At 35.1% G+C, this 21,732-nt stretch overlaps 1 protein-coding gene across 3 annotated transcripts in view; it reads right to left on the reverse strand.

Moving 5' to 3' along the window:
- Positions 1-21,732, reverse strand: part of LOC148945302 (netrin receptor UNC5C-like) — a 111,047-nt gene that overhangs the window by 15,496 nt on the left and 73,819 nt on the right. For all 3 annotated transcript variants that reach the window (XR_016142689.1, XM_089098689.1, XM_089098690.1), the window contains exons 10-13: positions 19,733-19,926; positions 15,624-15,845; positions 13,379-13,548; positions 11,661-11,894 (exon numbers count right to left, since the gene is read on the reverse strand). Coding sequence is in view for 2 of the 3 variants with exons in the window: in XM_089098689.1 (XP_088954815.1) it covers positions 11,661-11,894; positions 13,379-13,548; positions 15,624-15,845; positions 19,733-19,926 (820 nt within the window). In the remaining variant the exon portion in view is untranslated. The remainder of the gene's footprint in view (positions 1-11,660; positions 11,895-13,378; positions 13,549-15,623; positions 15,846-19,732; positions 19,927-21,732) is intronic.

Consider the following 21,732-nt stretch of genomic DNA (forward strand, 5'->3'; position numbering starts at 1 on the left):
AGGCCACCAGCAAACATTATAGAGCTGTCACGACATGCAGATCTTAGAACATCATGACAATATTTTCCAGAAGAGCTTTCTAGAGGAGTGTTACCTATATCCAACGGTGAGCGGGATCATTAGACTTAAATCAGTTAAATAAGTAACATCTCAATACTATATTGTTATGGGCACATAATGTCTGTACCATTCAACAAAAGTTAATCTCAAGATTACATTTCAAACTAAGGCCGTACCAAGGACTTTTGTTGGGCCGGGGGATAGGACTAAACTTTAAAAAATGCCTCAAAAATTTGTTTGCATGCACCTTTGTTACGTTTTTACGAGTCAGGCAATAATGCCATGCCCAGGGGGTTGATACTTTCGGGCCCCTCCTCCCTTCTCTGGACACGGCCTTATTTCAAACAAACTCGCAATAGCTTTATTATAGAAGTAGGGCACAGCGTCATTAAGCCTAACGGCGTCAACATACTTGTTCCAAAACCAAAGACTCAGATATTGAGAATAAGCTAAAACACTTGAGTTCTTAGGCACGCTGGCAGCTGTAACAAGCTATGCTACCATTGTAGGCAACCAACAGCCTGACTAAGTTTGTCTTTGTAACGGCTTGAAGAAAGCCGAGAAATCTTGATCTAGAAGCTACGTTGATAATTCAAACTTAAAATGAAAGATACAGTAGCCTAAACCAGTTGGAAGACTATTCAATACGGTGCTAAATTATTTAAAACGATCATTAATACTGTTGTAATGGACGGTGATATAGATTGTAATCGGATGTATTTAAAATCTAGCACTTTGCGTGTCTATCATATACTTTCTTCAGCACAAGTTGCACAAGTAATAGGGTTTAATAAATAAGCGTCTAGTTCAATGAAGCTCCTATAATATAGTAATTATATTAACACAATGATTTGTGTCTAACTCTAATGGGAAAAGTAGACAGCATCAATTTGCATACTAATTAAAACATGTCATCATTTTTCTTTAAGAGTACGTGAGGATCCGTGCTAAGGTATGTTGAGTAACATTGGCGAATGTGACGGATTTGTAACTTGTGTTTTATTCCAAAATCTTCAGAAAAAAGCAGGCTTGTTCATATGAATTTACATCAAGGTAGGGGGAAGGGGTGGAAATCACGCAAAAAAGGGTTTCAAATCGACTTATCATCTACTTATATGACTGATCTAGAGCAGGGTCTAGTAAAAATTTTATAAATAAAAGTTTTCTTTATTTTCAAAACTTATTTCATTATCCAGATAACGTGTTATGAGACAAAACATACACATCAATGTCCTTTCCTTATTACAAACATTTTGACAAAACAACACCCTACAAAACAAACAGACCGAGATGAAGTAGGCCTACTCTTACAACATCTGGAAGAAGCCATTCGCCATCTCCGAACAAACAATCTCTAACCCCCAACAGGCCGACTCAGACAATATTCCAGAATATCCTTACCAGAGTTATACAAAGTGCGAAAGCAAACCTGCCATCATCCGAGAGACCCTTCCCTTTTATACACGCCTTTAACCTTGAACACAAAGGGAAGCTACTGAATAGCAGCTGCATAGCTGCATCCAGTAAGTAATATACATAGACGGTCTAGCCAACTAAAGAAAAAGGATCCCGGAATAACCCTAAGTCGAGAATGGTGCAATGTGTATATAATGGTAAAACACCTTAACTTGTACGAGTTTGAGGGGGAGTAGGGGCCCGCAAGTTCTTAGTTAGCCCTTACATTTTACAGTTTAAATCTTTGCAGCTTTCTAATTTCCACAAGCTTTAACATTCCAGCTCGTACCTCTATAGTATTATGTTTTGTGGGTTAAACGTGTTGTGTAAGGTTAGAATGCCTCAAATTACATAATGTAACCTGAGTAATTGAAAAACAATTTTGTAGCTTGTAATTTATATTTTATGTTCTGGATGCTTTTGGTAAAACTAGAATTTCTCAGATTTGAAAATGTAGCTTGTAATTACTAAACAAATGTCTTAGAATATGATTCAATTTTTTTTTCGTGGCAATTTTGGTTCGGTACCAAGTGGGGCCCCAAAGTCATGATCGGCATTGATTAAATTTAATCTTAGTATTAACATAAAATTACAGACTATTTTGGATCATTCTGAAAAAAACGATCCTGGATTAATCCTGAGTTAAAACGGACGGATCGTGTCTGCAATACGTGACGCTGGGGATAGAGAGGCCGAAAGACTTTCTAATGGCCAACCCAAATTTGGCTCAGATACCATGTGAATTCACGGGGCGCAAAGGATGCACAATGGAATGACCTCTGATCTATTTTGCTTTTTAGAAAGCGCACTAGATTTCTGAATTTATGATCGATCGGGCCTTCCCCTGATATTCATGTAGCGCGTCTGTAACTTGCAGAGCAGGCTTGGAACGTAATGGAGTTGGGTACAGGGTTCTGGAATCATGGTGTTTTGGGAGGAGGATATGACTTAAAATGGACGACCCATTGATGCATAACAACATGGATGGGTACAAGCCCAATCTTTAATGGAAGATAAAAAGGATATTCCAAGGGGGAAGGGTCTGATGCCCTTAAAAATTCGTCAGTGTTTTGCTTTACCACAAATAAATTCAAGCTTCAATTGTTCAAGCTTGTATTTGCACTTAATGTATTCTGATCCTTGACAGCTAATAGATAAAAATATTTATCTTCTCCAGATTAGTTGAGAGTCATTAAAGCGCTCAAAACCGAGCAAACGAGAACTTAATTTTACAAGTCATTGAGCAAAGGTTCATGAATTTGATTTTTTTTTTCCCCATCAGAAGTCACATTGAATATAAGAAAAACGATGACATATAATTAAAGTCATCATTTTTTCATGGGTATTCTCAAGCAAATGTACACAAATGAATCTTAATGTGAATGACGAATCCAGCTGCATATTCAACGACATTAAGGCAAAAAACACAGGGCTATCTTACTGTCTTTGTGTCTTTAACTGTACACAAAAAAAGGCTACATGGTTTCATGGAAGACAGAACATGTACAAGTTTAGGACATTAAGCTGCTGGAAGGACGATTTCAAAGTGTGTGAAAAAGATTTATAATTGACATTAATGACAGCTAGTATGAGCTATGTAATCGAGAAAATCGCTTTGTACCAATCCTTACAACTTAAACTCAATTTTTTTTTTTTGTAAGATAGGTTCTTAATAATCCTACAGGGCTAATCTGTTCGAACCTCATAGCACAGTTGAGGGGAAAAAATAGCTCCTAGTTTTATAAAACGGTAATATACCTAAGATATACCTGCTTCAAATAGAGATGGGACGATTAGGGATTATAATATTGGTCCTTGCTCTTATCCAATGTACGCTGCTTGTATTAATGAGATCTTCTTTCTTTCTTTCTTTTCTTTTTGTTTACCCATTAATTCCAGAAGTGGATTTTAAGGAGAAATTTTTGGGAGCAAGAATGGGGGTTGTTGAGAGTATGGTTTATTGTATTATTAGAATAAGTTTTACAAACGATGAACTTAAATATCGGACCTAAACAAGGACAACCATGAGAGTTGGACCTTCACATGGTTAGAAATACTTACGAGCATTTCGTAGTAACTTGTATTCTTTCTGGGGCAGAAGAGATGTTAATATTTTTTTTTCACACAAAATTGCCATCAATCCTGAAAAATATTGTACTTTTGTCATACGTTATAAGGTTTTCTAGTTTTGAAGTCCAAACCATATTCTGAGACCAGCGAATTATTTAGTAGTGTAATAATAGGGGTGACCTCGAGTTGAGTTGAAGTCTTCAGTTGAATTCAAGTTGAGCCAAGCAAGGTTTAAGCTAGAGTACTATGCCTGGAGTCAATATTTTTCAACCCTTTTAACCATCTATAACTATTAAAATATATTACTTGTCTCAAAAAGTCCTTACACACCATAAACTATATCCATTTCATTGTTTTTCATCTGAATCTACGTGATAAATATTACATTAGCTTATACCTCTCTTTCTCAAAGAGCCTGTAAGCATTTTGTAGGTCTAGGGAGCCCCATTCGAGAAAACTAGCTATACATGGTCTAATATCGATGATAGACTAGGAATCGAGTCATATTTTGACCCAAGCACAGCGTGAACTTGTGAGTAATTTCTACTAATCGAACATTCAAAGTGTATCCATCGATAATTAACGTGCGATATATATTATTTTTCGCTTCGAATTTTCGTGTTCAGCGTGGCAAATCCTCTTGCTCCCTTATGTTTCGATTACAAACTGGTGATGGTCTTCTTATTTCGCAAGACGGCTGCCGACAGCTGCCGTGAAAAAGCTCGGCTTTGACTCGTAGCAGAAACAAGAGCGTGAATTTCAGAAAGGTGTAAGTATTTTGTATTTTCAGTACGATTATTATGTCTTGATTTGGGATCTTGAATCCCGGAAAAAAACAAGCATAAAAAACGAGCTGTTTTTTATGCAAATATATGGAGAAGTAGTTTGGCTTTTCTTTATAAAGGGACTTTTGGGATACCCTCTATAAATAGCAACTAGTTCAGATAAACACTTCCCTTAGAGAGTGATTCCTGTGTGATATCCTGCTGTACTTACACACACACGAAAATACAGATTCTAAATCCAATTTGCTTTATGAACCTGTTTTCGTCCTATTCTGGAAACAAACTTGGCTTCTAATATGATTGGTTGACAGTTCAAATTTGTTGCCAGTTCATTTTCAAATGGCAAAATTTCTTTGAAACTAAATTAATATTAGTTGTTGTTTCTTTGGAACTTAAAGTCCAATACTGTATGGTAAACCTCAAACGAAAATCGGTCAAATCTTTCGAATTTTTAAGAGAATGTCAAGGCGAGTATATATGGTAAACTGTATGGTAAACCTCAAACGAAAATCGGTCAAATCTTTCGAATTTTTAAGAGAATGTCAAGGCGATTATATATATAAAAAAAATCACAAATTAAAACTGACAGTTTCCTAGCCCAATCAAATAGTATTTTTTAAATCTGTGCTAAATTCGTATGATTAACTCGATAATATCTTACAAGAAAAGTTCGTAAGAACCAGAATGTCAAGCAATGACTAACGCTCGTCTTTTTCTGAATGGATCCTTATAATAACTAAATAAAAACAAACAAGTTTTTTTTTAACTGAAAGCAAGGGGCGACATTAAAAATTAAAACGAACAGAAATTATTCCGTATATGAAAGGGGCTGCCCCCTCCTCAACGCCTTGCTCTTTACGCTAAAGTTTGACTCTTTCTCACAACTCTAATTTTTAAAACGATAAAAACTTTATCATAAAGAGCAAGGCGGTGAGGAGGGGACAACCCCTTTCATACACGGAATAATTTCTGTTCGTTTTAAGTTTTAATGTCGCTTCTTACTTTCAGTTTAAAAAACTTCTGAACGCTTTTGAATTAATGTAGCTTAGATTTTAACTCACCGTGCATGAATAATTAAAATGAAATTTGCATATTAATTTTACTTTTTTGGCTAAATGGCTTTCTCGAAATTTGGTCTGACGTAACTTACGAAATAACTTACGTAACGAACTTCTATATTCGTATATTTTTATTACGTAAATGAGGGGCTCTCCCCCTATTCAAGACCTCGATCTTTACGCTAAAGTTCAAATTTTGTTCCATTCTTTAAGAATAACTGCTGAATCACAAAGGCCGCTTATTTAGAATAAATTGCTCTTTCGGAAGTACTAAACAAACTTTAGCTTTAAGAGCGAGGTATTGACTAGGGGGAGAACCAAGCAGGTATCCAGGATTTTTGTTCGGGGGGGGGGGGCTACCCGAATTTTTACCGATTTTTTTTATAGTATCTTTTTTCTGGTAAGGTTTTGTCTTTACAGGTATTTTTTAGACTAATTTTCGACTCGGTCAAAAATTTCGGGGGGCGGGGGTCAAACCAGGTAATCCCCCCCCCCTGGATACAGCCTTGGGGAGAACCCCTCATACAAGGAATAATTTCTGTTCGTTTTAAGTTTTAATGTTGCTCCTTACTTTCAGTTGAAAAAACTTGTTTTTTTATTTAATTCCTGATCGTTTTTTAAATAATGCTGGGAAATCCGACGCCCCCCTCATAGAAATGTCCCTTCCCCCATGACAAAATACTACATGGAAAGATCTTCCGACGTAGCTCACTTCTCTGACACCCCACCACACCAGAAAAAATTCCTCTATAAAATATCAGCATGTTTCCAAATAACAAATGCTATATGTAAACAATGGGCAAATCTGATAACTTGCAGCCCTTCCCCCGGGGACTGGGGGGATAAAGTAATTCTCAAAGACATATTTATTAGGTTTTCGACTGTGCTGAACAAAATGGCTATCTCAAAATCTTGATCAGGTGACTTTGGGAAGAAATGAGGGTGGGAGGGGGCCTAGTTGCCCTCCAATTTTTTGGTCACTTAAAAAAGGGCACTAGAACTTTCGGTTTCCGTTCGAATGAGCCCTCTCGCGATATTTTATGACCACTGGATCGATACGATCACCCCTGGAAAAAAAACAAACAAATAAACACGCATCCGTAATCTTTCTTCTGGCAAAAAAAAATACACAGTCCCACGTTTTTTCAGGTATGTGCTTAAAACCTCTACATAAGGGTTCTCTAATACGCTGAATATGATGGTTTGACTTTCATTAAGATTCTATTACTTTTAGGGGGAGTTTTCCCCCTTTTTCGAAAATAAGGCAATTTTTTTCAGGCTAGTAACTTTTGATGGGTAAGGTTAAACTTGATGAAACTTAAATATTTGAAATCAGCATAAAAATATGATTCTTTTGATGTACCTACTGGTATCAAACTTCCGTTTTTTAGAGTTTTGGTTCCTATTGAGCCGGGTCGCTCCTTACTTACAGTTCGCTACCAGGAACTGTTTGAAAAAAAAAGATCCAATAAAATAAAACCCAATTCCTCTAGACCCCTAGGATGGGCCTTCTCAACTCTGCATAGAAACTGGGATTCATGTTGAAGTACCCTTTTTAATTCAACTATATCAAATAACTATAATAAATTCGTCAATAAATTTAAAATTTGATTACGGAAGTTTGGAATAAATAAAAATTACGTTTTTTTTTCAAATGAAAGTGAAGTGACATTAAACCCTAATATGAACTGATATTGCCCTATGTATGAGGGAGGTGCTTTTCCCCTCCCCCAAGGCTATTTAAGATTAAGTTCAACTTATATTTTATGGAGAGTACGATAAATATCTAGTATATGTTGAGATTTCAATAGCATATCCAGAGTATCCCAGACACAAGGGGCTATACCGGCCACCTTAGATACCCCCTTCTCCGTTCGTTACATAGAAATTCGAATTTTGTATAACAAAGCTACGAAAACGATCATCGCCCTTGAAATGCTTAAGCTCCTGAAATGCTAAGTGTCTTAGGTAGCTAGACATGGTTTTATACCTTCAGATTTATGTAATATGTCGTAAAAAAAAAAAAAAAAAAAAAAAAGGTCGATATTTGCACTTTTTGTTGCATTAGACACCCCCTTCTCCCCCAAAAAAGACCTACTGGTTCCCTTCTCCTAATAGCTGGTATGCACTGTGATTATTAGGCCTATTGTATAAACGGCTTAAAATCATCTTTCATTTAGTATGGACTGTATAAAACAAATCGTGGTAACAAAGTGTAAGTAAAGACCAAGCCGTATCAATAGTAGTCAAACTCTAAGAAATGAATTTAACCATAATTTACCAAAAAGTAAAAATACATGGGGGTTTGGTTTTCATGCTGATTCCAAACATCGTAAAATCTAAAATCATGAATCAAAAGTTATATTTCATAATTTCACAAAAAGGAAAAAACAGCCCTAAAAGGATGCCTTGAGGAAAATTCTATTATCAATTCCATTTTTTTAGTCCTTCAGCGGAGGTTTCTGGCTCCCTCCCTACTATACAAGTAAAAAATTTCACATTTTCTGTTTAAGGATAGTCACGATTACGTTCTGAATTGTTCTTTTTTTCTCCAGGGGCTACCCCATCGATTAGTGCAATTTTCGATATAACCAATCCTTATAAACAATCCAAAAGCTAATTCAATTGTCTCCCAGCTTATGAGGCCGCATTGTTGTACGACGCAAAGTGACGCATTCTTCCTATGGATATGAAATCCATACAAAATAAACAGTTACTGGTTGCACACCAACTATTACCTAGGAGATCTTTCTTTGGGTTTAGGGAGCGGGAAGTGGAAGTGCTAAAACTTCGTGTTTTCAAGCCAGAGCTTCCCACTATTCCGCGAAAGGTCGACCTCCGATTCGATATGGAATTGGGAGTTAGCCCCATATCTTTCCTTTATTCTTAGAAATGCATTTAGAATAAGGCTGCAGTATGGGGGAGACAACTCATCTTATTGAGGAATATCTTTAGCGTAGCATAAAGGCTACATCCAAACCCCTGCACAAAAGGGAGAGGGTGGGTGGATATCCCCTAAGAACGAAATTTTAAAGAGTTATTTTTTAATGAGATTAGTTGCGACATTAAAATTTTAAACGAACATAAATTGAGATTTTGTGCTCATTATAGTAACTAGTTATCCTATTTGTAAGGGGGACTACCAAAATCAAATGAAGCTTCAGCTTTATTAAGGGTATGGTTAATATATATTAAAGATAATGTTTATTATGATCTTAAAAAATAAAAAAGCTGATGACATTAAAAAAAGTAACTAAATTTAAAAGAATAATACGAAAAAAAAACAAGCGGTTTTGACTGACAGGAACGAGCACCATTACAATTTAAAACAGGTATGAAGAACATGAGAAAGACTATCCCCTTCCCCCTTCGTTCTCCACTCTACGGTACAATTTGAGTAACAATTTCCAGCAATTATTTTACAGTGGCGGAAAAATAGCCGATTGTTAACTGCATTTTTTTTTTTTTTTACCAATTTGGAAATAAATATGCCTTTTAATTCCAAAAGTATTGCGATACGAAAACTAAACTTGATATCACATCCCTCTTGTTTTCGAGCACTTATTCGGGAGCATTGAGGCAAACGTCCAACTTTAGCACGAAAAGCGGAGGGGTGAGGGCTATATATATATATATATATATATATATATATATATATATATATATATATATATATATATATATATATATATATATATATAAATAAATAAAAGTTCAAATAGGGATAAAATCCTTTTAATAGACAGTGATGATGATAACAGTGATAGAAATTCACAAAAATACCAGATATTTCGGTCACATATACAGTGACCGTCATCAGTAGTAGGAGTAGGAGTTTTACTACTGATGACGGTCACTGTATATGTGACCGAAATATCTGGTATTTTTGTGAATTTCTATCACTGTTATCATCATCACTGTCTATTAAAAGAATTGTATCCCTATTTGAACTTTTATTTATCGTCATGGAAAGGCAGTGTGGTCTTCGAAATTATATATATATATATATATATATATATATATATATATATATATATATATATATATATATATATATATATATATATAGGCTACATAGGATATTAGTTCGCTTTAAATTCTGGTGGCACTTTTTACTATCGCTTGAAACAGCTTGTTTTTTCAATATATATTTAGCGACGAAACCGCGTAGGACTAAGGCCTTTGAAATTGAGATGCTTTTAGATAGTTTTAAACCAGTAGACTAGAACACTAAAGTTCCACCCGAATGATCCCTCTACAGATATTTCAAAAGTCTCTGATTCGATATGACAGTTCCTGGTGAAAAAAACGCAGTCATAATAATAATTCCCGAGAAAAAGAAATTTTTTTTGCAACTTTGGGTATAGAGGCATGAAATTTCCGGTGTGGGGTTCTCTAACATGTTGTATTTTATGGTGAAATTTTCATCAATGTGGATTTTTTTTTTTCTTGTTTAATTATGCACATTTTCTAACGCTATGACTTCGATGATAACTTTAAACTTAATGAAATTTATACATTTGTAATCACCATGAAAATTAGATTCTTTGAAGTATGTATTATTATCAAACTACCAGGGGTTTCACTTTCTCTTGAGACTGATCGCTCCTTACTTCAATATTTATTACCAAGAATGTTGGTATTCTTGAGCGAACAATATAGTTAGCCTATAGAAGAGCATAGCCTAGCTAGAATGAGAAAAATTTCAATAACACAACAACTTATATTTTTTTTCTTGAGGTATTCTTCTTAATAATGGAACCAGAGCGCCAAATTTACATTCGAATGATCCCTCTCTGCTTATTCTAAAATCACGGATTCGATATGATCATTCCTGTTGAAAAAATCGAGATTGTTTTTTTTTTTTTTTTTTTTTTTTTTTGCAGTTCGGGATGTAGAGGATGAAACTGCCGGCACGGTGTTCTCCGACATGCTGTATTTTAGGGCTCAACATTAATCAACAAAGGGCGTCTTCCTTCTTCTAAAATTATAAAAAGATTCTGACGCTATCAAATTTCATGGGCAACTTTAAAATTGTCGAAATTTTCATGTGTGTCATCACCATGAAACATAGGTTCTTTGAAGCATTTACGAAACTACCTTGGGTTTCGGTTTCCCTAGAAATAGATCGCTCCTTACTTACATGTTTATTACCATAGCCAGCTATATTATTGAGCGATTAACGGACAATATAGTTAACCTGTAGACGAACATACTTTTTGGACGAAAAAATTCAATGAACACAACTTATTTTGTTTTTTTGTTCTCGAAAAATCTAATAACCTCTGTAAAAGCTACGTTCCAACAAACTAAATGCAGCTTTTTTAAACAAAAACACATGGTTATGCACCATGTAAGAGCATGGCCATGTCGAGCAGAGAATGCCTTTTTTTCTGTTTTCACCACCCACCCATAGAAACGATATTAAACAACACTTGAAGCCCAAGAATGCCACAAAAAAACACAGGCCTGGTCGAAGCAATAATCTTTCAATTCAAACTATCTTCAAACATAAAACAGCATAATTAATAGCAGACCCAACTTTGAAATTCAATTTTTGTTAAACCTTATTTTCATACTGAACTGCGTATGCTTTATACATAAAGATTCATTAAAGTACGCATGAAATAGTTTGATATCCTCAGGGGTGAATCAAGAGCAAAATCTTGGGAGAGGCCCAATGTGACAAGGGCTCCAATGAGTAAAATCTTGGGGAGGGCTCAATGTGACAAAGGTGCCAATAATTGACCAAATTGACAAATTTATTCTAAAATAAGAGTAAAAAAAAGAAGCAAGGAATGAGGGAACCCCACCCCCTGTATCCGCCACTGGATATCCTTATCTTACAACCACGTAAGTCTAACACTTCAGAAACATCAGGTGTAACAGCGTTTTGTAATCATATTTCAGAAAAGTTTGTGAAAAAGTAGTTTTCTAGTGCGCTTCTTCAGTGGTATATTCAGGTAAGGTTGTTAAGAAGACAGGGTGCTCGACAGACACCGTGGTGAGCGAGGCAAGGACATGCAGGTGGATAGGGGATTATAAAAACAAGAGGTAGGCATTGGGATTCTATGTCGTGTATACCTAATACCCCATGGCAAAGGAGCGGCTTTAGTAGTTATACTTTGGCAAAAAAGCAAATAATTTTTTTTTCCTCTGTTTTTTTTTTAGGGTAGGTCCAAATTCAGTTGATATACCTCCCGTATCCATGCTGATATACTTAAATGCTTACCTGTAAGACAGAGACAACATCTTCTAAGACGTAAACTTTTATTTGGTACTCCATAGGATGAATCTGGGAGAGAAAAGTCGCCAGTCGAAGTTGTTTGATCGCTCGACAACTAGGAAGACTTTCTCCAATAAGGGCAAAATAGTTTAAACTGTCAGACACAATATGACATTCTTGGGAATCCAAGTGAACATAAACGGGAGTATTAACTGTCTCTTCGCCCAGGCTTACGACTTTCTGGAAAGATAGAGGAGGGATAATGAGATGCGACAGGTTGGAGTTAAATCATAAATCATTGACTTCACTGACGTTCTTATTTTATGAACACTTTCAGATAAGTTAGAAATAACGGCACGAGAAATTTAAGTTTGAAATGTAATTTATAGGGCAATTCCCTCAAAAAAGAGCAGCGATAAGGGGTTTAACTAGGCCCTCCCTTGTTTTATTGCAATCTAAAATGTCTTGCAGGAAACTATCAATGATTGTAAGAACATTGTTCCAGAGAATTGCGAGACAATAGGAACATGCTAAAAGCAGTTTCTTTGTGTTCTTCACATTTTTGCAACGTTATTCGTTTGGTGTAAAGATAAGGGGAAGCTAATGATAAAACCTTAATAAAAAAAAAAAAAAAATCGGAAATCAGTTATCTATGACAGATAAGAAAGAATGATCTAACTAACATCAACTTTTTGGGTTTGAAGAGAACAAGATGCAAATTAGTTTTGAAGTATGATATAATATCAATAGTTCAATATACTAAAACTTAGAAGCTTGCAACACATGCATGTACATAATGTTAAACCCACTGATAAGAACCCGTCAACAAACGAAAATGATATATTCGTAATCTAACCCTTGTGCAAACTAAAATATATATGTATATATATATATATATATATATATATATATATATATATATATATATATATATATATATATATATATATATATATATATATATATATATATATATATGCAATGGTTAGCAGATCTTTTAATCTAAAAACAAAAGGACAGATTGCCAGAGCAGGAGTGAAACCAATTTGATTATATTCATTTTGTTACATATTTACGAGTTGGATAAAATTTACGGAGGGAGGGGTTCAAACCCCCTAAACCCCTCCTGAATACGGCCTTGACTAAAACATAAACTAAAGTATTGACAACTTACTGCGATCAGTGTCTCGATCATCCCGACCATATTAATGCCGGATATTAGTGACGATATTATTGACCACTTTAAACTAAGTCTTCATTCGCAACTTTTGGTGGAAGCCTAAACTGAGCCAAGACTTGATAATACCAATAGATTATTGTAAACTGATGGTGCTTACCTTAATAATTACCAATAGGTTATTGTAAACTGGTGGTACTTACCTTAATAATTACCAATAGATTATTGTAAACTGATGGTGCTTACCTTAATAATTACCAGCAGATTATTGTAAACTGATGGTGCTTACCTTAATAATTACCAATAGATTATTGTAAACTGATGGTGCTCACCTTAATAATTATCAATAGATTATTGTAAACTGATGGTGCTTACCTTAATAATTACCAATAGGTCATTGTAAACTGGTGGTACTTACCTTAATAATTACCAATAGGTTATTGTAAACTGATGGTACTTACCTCAATAATTACCAATAGATTATTGTAAACTGATGGTGCTCACCTTAATAATTATCAATAGATTATTGTAAACTGATGATGCTTACCTCCCAAACAGGACTTTCATTCGGTCCTCTAGGACTGCTTAGCAATGTAAGGGACCAGCTACCGCTATTATCTATAATTGCACTATGTTGAAACGTTATTACAACAGGCTTCTTCAGTTTCATGCCACCTGGGCCGCATGAAATTAGCGGACTTAGTAACGTTTGTTTCCCTGGAAGAAAATCGTCAATTTACAGAAAAATTAAAAAAAGTATAATTCAAGGAGGGGGAGAGGGTGTCATGGATCAATAGTCAGGTATGTTACTGCTCATTTTGGTAATTGTTTAGAATCCGGGCAACACGCGAGAAGTGAAATTTGGTTAATGCTAATGAAATAAAACAAAGTATGATAAAATATAATAATTCAGAAACAAATTTGGGCTATATATTTTTACATTAGGGGGTGGGGGTAAAGCATAGCATATATTAAATACATAGCCTAACCTAGGTATCTTTATTTGCCTCTTTAACCCCCAAAAACTAAAGTTTAAATCTTTGTCAAGGAGAAAGTAATACCTCACTAAGCAATGAAACCTGTTTTTCATATAGCATCTTTGAGATTTCGATGCGGTCTTTCTCGTGTGTTGTCCGGATTCTAAACAAGTACCCTCATTTTTTTTAGATGTAGCAGTTTGCATTGAAATCATTTGAAATTTATCTAGTTAGATCTATATTTAAAATTTAATGACATCTATATGAAGATAAGACAACAAACCATCCTTCTTTATTGTTTAAGATTCACCTGTCGAATCACTTTTCCTCAAAGCTGCATTCAAATTCCTTTATGTGTAATTAATTAAAAAAACATAGTAGCCTAAAATAGAAATATATTTTGGTGAAGAGGAGGGACTCTGTTAGTTGCTTTGTTTAACACTCTGTCAAGAGAAATACCTTCTTCCCAAAAAACGCTACTTATATAAAAGCAAAAAACGTGCCATGTTGTAGAGAAAAACTTCCTTTTACATTTCAGAGGAATGAGTCCTTCCCGTGGACTTAACTTCAACACATTTTAATTCGGAAGGTTACAAATTATGGAAAGGATGCTTTAAAAGTTAGCATTAGAAGTCAGAGGAAACAATATAATTATTCACAGATTCTGCTGAAGGCTCCCGACGTTAGCGAGTGACCCTAGGAACAATTGAGGTCCTTCTAGGGGAAAACCAAATCTTCACTGTGGCTAATAGATCTTATCAAGAATATGAATAAGTTATTCTATATTTTAGAAAACTCGAGATTACACAGCGACAGTGACCAAATTTTGCACCAAGAAGACGGACAAGGAACAAAAAAAGAAAAAAAGTTTGAGTAAATATAGAACGTCAATGGCTCCTCTGACAAAGCCCGTTTTTTAACGTTGTATTGATGTTTTAGGATTAAAGAATTCCATTGGCTCTTTGCTTTGTATAGTCACAAGAATATTTTCTAAAACTAACAATTAAGACTAATTAAATGACAAACCCTTTACACTCACTCAGTGCTAAATAATGTGTTTAACAGTCAATTTAACTAAGGCGATTCTAAAATACACTCGAGACTGTTCCCCATAACATAGCCATAAGCAATTAACTATAGCTTCTGGAACATTTTTTACCAGGTAATTCACAGGAAACGAGAAATCAAAACCAGGTATGGATCTCCTTGTTGAATTTCCTTTATTTCTTACTGATAAAGGTCTCGATTGAAAAGGGCTACTGAGAACGGAATATGCTAAGAAAACAATTCTTACTTCATAATACGTATACAGAATAATTGTAGCTAACACATTTTGAATGCAGCTCCACTGTACTTTGCCCACAGACCCTCCTAATGTGCAAATATACATCCCAGATTACATATTTCCCATGCATTCTGCCAATGAATCTTTCTTGTTTCAACCCGTGTACCGGTAAATTGAATCAACTGTGACGAAACAAGAACCAGAAAAACGAGTGACGGATGGCGGAATACATGATTATAATGTGGGTTGTGTATTTGTACATAAGGGGAGAAGGGGGTAAAGTAAAGTGCAGCTGCAGTCAAAACGTCTTAACTATAATGATTCTGCATATTCTAAAGTGAGAATTGTTTTCTGAACATGTTTCCTTCTCAATAGCCCCTAATCTAGACCTTTACCTTCTTACTGTTCGGGGACTTGGTCAAATTGTCCTCTGAATGGTTCAGATATGCAACGACTTAAAACAAGGACTAATAAGAACAACGGATATCAAAAGAAGGTACAGCAGTTTGAGGTTCAAAGAATATACTCACTATCTAATCTTGGTCTATCTCGATCATCTGCTAACAAAGCTAAGTACATGTCCTCCGTTCTGTTGTTTGATAAAGCACCTTCTGGTATAGTTAGGGCTATCCCATAATCAGGTAACTCAATACGAGCACCTGCAGAGGTCACACTGCCCCATGCACAAACACTTTGAACATCTTTGATGCCCGAAATTCCGGTGTCTGTGTCGTAAGGACTTGTAGAACCAGCTAGGGGATAAAAAGTAAGAATAATTTATGTCAAAAACCTAAATCTAAATCTGTATTTACGCTAAAAACGTACAAACAATTATTTGAAACGTAAGGTATTGCCCCATAAATCATAGCTTGTAAGAAGTATGAGTTAACACAAGAGAGAACAAAAATCGAGGCATCAAGAAAACAAAAACAAGAGAGCTGTTAAGGAAAAACAAACAAGGATAAATAACAATAAGAATAAAGTAAAAGTATGGCCCCTAACTGTAAACCTAACTTACTAAAAATAAACTTTAGCCATTACAGCTTTTGAGCCATTTTTTTTGGAGATAGTATTCAAAATTTCCGGTAGAAAACTGAGCCTGGGATTTAGCTCAACAATACTCATTTTCATTCATGGAACACACAAAATTACATTCTCTCTCGTTGTTTGGCTTTATATGGCATTACAATTAATGCTACAATTGGTGAATTCAATTGTAGCGGGGAATTGAATAATGATAACTTTGTTGTACCTATTCACAATTGGATATTACTGTGGCCGCTTTGTTAATGCTACAATTGAATAGCGGCATAGTCAGGGGAAGGGGCAGGGTTGTAGCTTCAGTATTTTTTTTTGGGGGGGGGGGGAGAAGAGGGATCCATATTCAGATAGTCAAGGGGCATGGGCTAAATAATATTCTTCTCGAAATTATTGGGGGCAGCTGACCCACTTTGCCCCCCCCCAAGAAAAAATGACGGCCCTGGGAAGGGACATACTTGTCTGCGGGTACAGCTTCTGTTGAGGTGGCATTTAGATAATAGATATTCTTAATATTTCATGTACATTAGGCCCAATTATGTTGTTACGGCGCGGGGAGGGGGAAGGCGAAACAAAAAATGCATTATTTTTTTAATACTACAATTTTTTTAATTAATGCTACAATTTGTAAACTTAATCGCAGCTGAGAATTGCATAATGATAGCTTTGTTATACCTATCTAGCCTACAACTGGATATTACTCTGGTCCCTTTTTTGACACCAAAAAAAAGTAAAACTACTGAGATAAATCTTGCATTCTTGAACATTTAATAGGAAGCTCTGGTCTTTTACGTTTTATAATATAACTATCATAAAAATCTAAAGAAGATAGCACTCACAGAATAGCTCTGTACAAAACATTTTCCAGAGACTGCAGCAGGAAATTATATCGCTACTGCGATAAACTTACAAAAAAGATCAGTCCCAAGATTTTCACTGTTCCCTACAGAAGTTACAAAGATAAACTGTTTTCTATTTCCAGCAATAAAGCGAATCTGCCGAAAAAAAAACTAATTTTAACCTATGGCGAAAAGTTGCTTCTAGTTTTTCTCATTTTAAGTATTCCGTAAGTTGCAATATATTGCTCAAAGTTTTACAACTATTATTAGGCTACTATTAAAAACTTTAATCTTTAGATTTTTTTGTGAGGAAAAACTCCCGTTTTTATGCCTAAGAGAATAAAACTTTTTCGTATTATTAATTTCTGCAATAACACAAATCATAACTCGTCTACTATATACAATATTTGATTAATTTGGTTAGAAGAATAATTATCATGGAAAATCATCCGTGTATTTTATGATATGAAACTTTTCTACTAAACAAAAGAAGAGGAAATTACACCGGCTCCATACCATTGCATACTGGATTCGAGAAAGAAGAACTAGGCTAGTAACAGATATACCTAAACTAACACAACTAAGCATTATTATGCACATATCTATCAGAGTGATGAGGCTCCTTACAGAAGGTTCTTTATCTTGAGACTCCTTTCTGCCCTACCCTAACAGCGTTGGTTCATAGAAATGTGAGCGGGTTAAATATATCTTTCATACTCTGGGGGGGGGGGCAATTTATTTTTATTTTTTCAGTGGAAATACCAAAAAAGGGTATTTTTCAATGAAAAAAAAACAAATAAGGATATTTTTTCAAAATCTACGAGTGTGAGGGGGCAAATAATTCTAGGGGACAAATTCCACCTGCCCTCTCCCCCACAAAAATCCAATATCTTTGGTTCTAGATATTAACCGAGTGCGAAAGTATGGTCCAATTTGCAGAATTCGGGAGAAACTGCATCGGGTGGGTTACCAAGTTTGAAGCCCCTCCCCGCTAAAAAAATTTGTAAAAGCGTAACAAAAATGAATATAAAAAATTCTTGACGCGTTTTCTAAAGTTTTTTAGTAAGTTTTTAAAAGATTTAAATAACAATCCAATAGTAGACTTGATTTTAAGAACGAGATTTTGGATTTTTAATTGTTGTCTAATTTTCTAAGTTATTAGCGAGTAACATTTTTAAAAATGATCTTTTACTTTTTTTTAAGAGACAGCCCGTTTTTTTGTTTCTAGACTGTAAAAAAAGACACAGAAATAAGGCCAGTAAAACTGAAAGAGTGCCAATCCTTAGACCATGGGTGAAGGCAATGGTAGCTATCATATAGGGAATCAAAACAGAAACTTTTGCTTCTCACGGAGCCTCGGAGACAAAGGTCTTTGTTAGAATAAGCCATGTAAACCTCCACGATTTATAAATTTATTACTATTTTCCCTGCAGAAGAAGGCGAGAATTATAACAGAGCGTTTTTCATAACTTGGCAATAGCAAACCTGATAGAAAATTAGCCTTATTTCCAGGCGAGGGAATTACTAAGGAGAGAAATAGACTCTCATACCTTCTTTCGCCAGAATAAGGCACAATAAAAGGATAAGGAAAGTGCAAATTTATAAACTTAATCTGATTTTTCCTAGCGCCCATAGTTTTCCCGTAGTACCCCTTTGATGTTTTTCTGTGGTGTTTCAGATTTCGAATAGGGATTCGTTGATATTACTTTAAAAATAGAAAAAAAACAGTACGTTTAGCCGATGCAAGATAAAATTACCGAGCCTGTGCGTCTTAAAGTCATTTTTTTGTTCATTTCCATATGACTAGTTTCACCAAATAATCAGAATTACAGCTTGTGGTTATAACATGGTGCTATAATCAGAGTTTATATTAGCTTATTCTAACAAAAATAATTGGGAAACTTCTTCTGTTCATTCAGATTGTATTTATGTTTTAGACGAGAAAACTGGTACAAGGGAAACTCGCTTCTGAGATAAACTCCTCCTCAAGGAAAAGTTGCTCCCAGAAGAAATACTTTTAGCTAATTTCAGCAAACGTCATCAAAATTGGCTGGTATCCCCAGTTCGCACGTGTTGGACCCGTACAACACGTAAGAATTGAAAACCTTGGGTTGCATCTTTCAATTCAGCACAAACAATTTTAATTTACACTGCCTCTAAATACATAATTATATACCAACTATAATTAACTATGAAATAAAACAATATGGTTTAAATCAAGGTTGGATGAACACTACTCGAAGAAGAAAAATAGGCAGTCAAAGCTTAAGGTATATTTTGGGCAAGAGATATACAATTCGATTCCATTCTTCAATTCTATGAAAAAGAGTCTTCGGCTGTTTGAACATGGCCCATCAGTGGAAGACGGCATTCATTAAAAACACATCAAACTTATAACCTGCAAGCGGCTGGAAACCCCAAGTCAAGCAAGGATTATACTATAAAAACAACTTTAGCTTTTCGGGATTTCTTTGGAGGTAGTCAGGGTATTTGAGGAAGGTTGGCACTGCTATGACTTGCAAGTAGTCGGCTTGAGGAAATGCATGTCGGTAAAAAAAACAGGTTTTTGTTGTTTTTTTACAAGAAAAAGGTGAAAATTGTGACACAAAATTAAAATTTGGATGATTTAATCTTTGCTTTAACTCTGCCCCTGGGAAAAGCATAGGCGGATAAATTCAGAAAGATAATAACAGGATCATAGCCACTGCCAAAAAAAAGACAGTTTTCTGGTTGGTAAAGTCTTCATTTGAAATGTAACTTACTGGAGATATTGTTTGTACTGCTGAGACTTCCATCTGACAAGGACGACTTTGGCTTATTGCCTGAATTTGTAGAACTTGTCAAAAATGAACTCTGACCAGCTTGGTGACTAGAGCAGGAATGTGGAGTAGGCATTTGTGGGAGTTCATAAAGATGTTCAGATATAGAGGTGGGCGCACATTTAGCAGATGACAATCTGAATAAGAAAGGTTAAACAAAATAAAAAGCTTATTAAACAGAGTCTAGATACACAATACATGACCGTAAAATAAACTAAGTTCAAAATATTGAATGTCCAAGACATTATTAGCGTGCTGAAATTTCAAAAACAACTATATGGCAATGAACATGGGTTCCCCATAAGCTGATCTTTAGGGAGGTGGCTTACCCGGTCTAATTGGGACTTCCAATGCTGTATAATAGAAATCTCAAAACAAAAATATTAAAATATAAGGCAGCATCATTCAGCCAAGGGAGGGGGATGGCATCGCTCCCCCAACCCCCTTATGGGCGCCCATGGCAATGAACATTATATTAATGCCATCGCCATATTAATTAAAATCTTGCTTAATTTTTTAAACAAATCTAGGTCATATCTGAGTGAGTTTATGGCTTTCCATCTGATGTATAAGCGCCACTGATTTTTTGAAAAATTTTACGACAAACGAAAAAAAAGTAGCCAAACTAGGAGGCGTTTTTGTGCTTCACACGACAGAGAAGTAAAGTGCTATTCTTGACTTCTGTAGCTACTCAATATTTTAAAAACATGTTTTATTTTTATGTGTGTTTTTGGGGGAGGGGGAGGAGGCACAGGAGGAAATTGCACCTTATACTTTTTGCCCCATAGTGGCGTTTCATTGAAAAATATACTTTCTTTTGGTTTTATTCATTTTTAAAAATCGAAAACAAAATCCTCCCCTCTAGATTTTGAAAAATGCATTTTATATACCCCCCCACCCCCAACATTTCCGTTAACTGACATCCCTGCTTGCGTTAGACTATTTTGTAGCAAACGTACAAGAAGCCGTATCGGAAGCACCAGTTCCATTTTACTCTTTTAGAGGGGGGATAGTATTATTGGAACTTGTCTGTTAAGCGGAACGCACTCAACAAGTGAAGTTATATTAATCCTAATGAAATATACCGCAATATGATGATAATATAATACTTTAGAAAAAAATTTATGGAGACTACGACAAAGAATTGTGGAAAGCAGGCCTTGCAGAACGCATTATACTAAATATCTAACCCAACATAACCTAAAATAACCCCTAACCACCCTATATATTAAATATTTAATAAAAATATACATACAACGTAGTTTTTTTCACTCAAAATAAGCAAATCATAACCAATCAAGGAAGGGAAACTGGTTTCTGTTACATCTTTCACAGCATAATTATTGAGTGCGTTCCGTTTAACAGACAAGTACTGAATTATATTTTGTTTTTACCCTATTTTCAGGAGATGGGCTCCTTTCGGCTGGTGCCCTATCCATTTTGAGTCCTTGGGGAACATGGTCCCACTGAGTCTTCCCCAGACGACGTCTTAGTATATTTTTCACTAGATTTATTTAGATAGACAAGTGTTTCCAAATTTGTAGTTGTCCCAATCGGTTTTTAGTCCTCGAACCAAATTTTGATTTGTGTTTTCCCAAGATTATATAATAAATTAGTAGAAATCGTAATTCTTTCATTTTTTTTTTTTTTGCCTGAATTGGCATCAATCATAAAGAAGGAAGAACGTTTGTAACAATAAGAAACCTATTCCATATTCATAACCAGCAATAAACAATAAAAATCATACAAGAAAAAAAATAAGTATAAAAAATTGTTGGACAAGATCCAGCCATGCATCGCATAACTGAATCACAGAAGTACAAGAGTAAGTGTTCTTTTTAAATCTCTTTTGACATTAATTACTCACAAATCATATTGAAGAAGAGCAGAGAGCAAGGGGGTGAACATTGTCTGTCAAAGGTGTATTCAACTTTATACCTTCT

The sequence above is a fragment of the Artemia sp. Qi Xiang Cuo genome, chromosome 13, assembly GCF_049724085.1.
Source record: "Artemia sp. Qi Xiang Cuo chromosome 13, ASM4972408v1, whole genome shotgun sequence".
Classification (NCBI taxonomy): Eukaryota; Metazoa; Arthropoda; class Branchiopoda; order Anostraca; family Artemiidae; genus Artemia; species Artemia sp. Qi Xiang Cuo.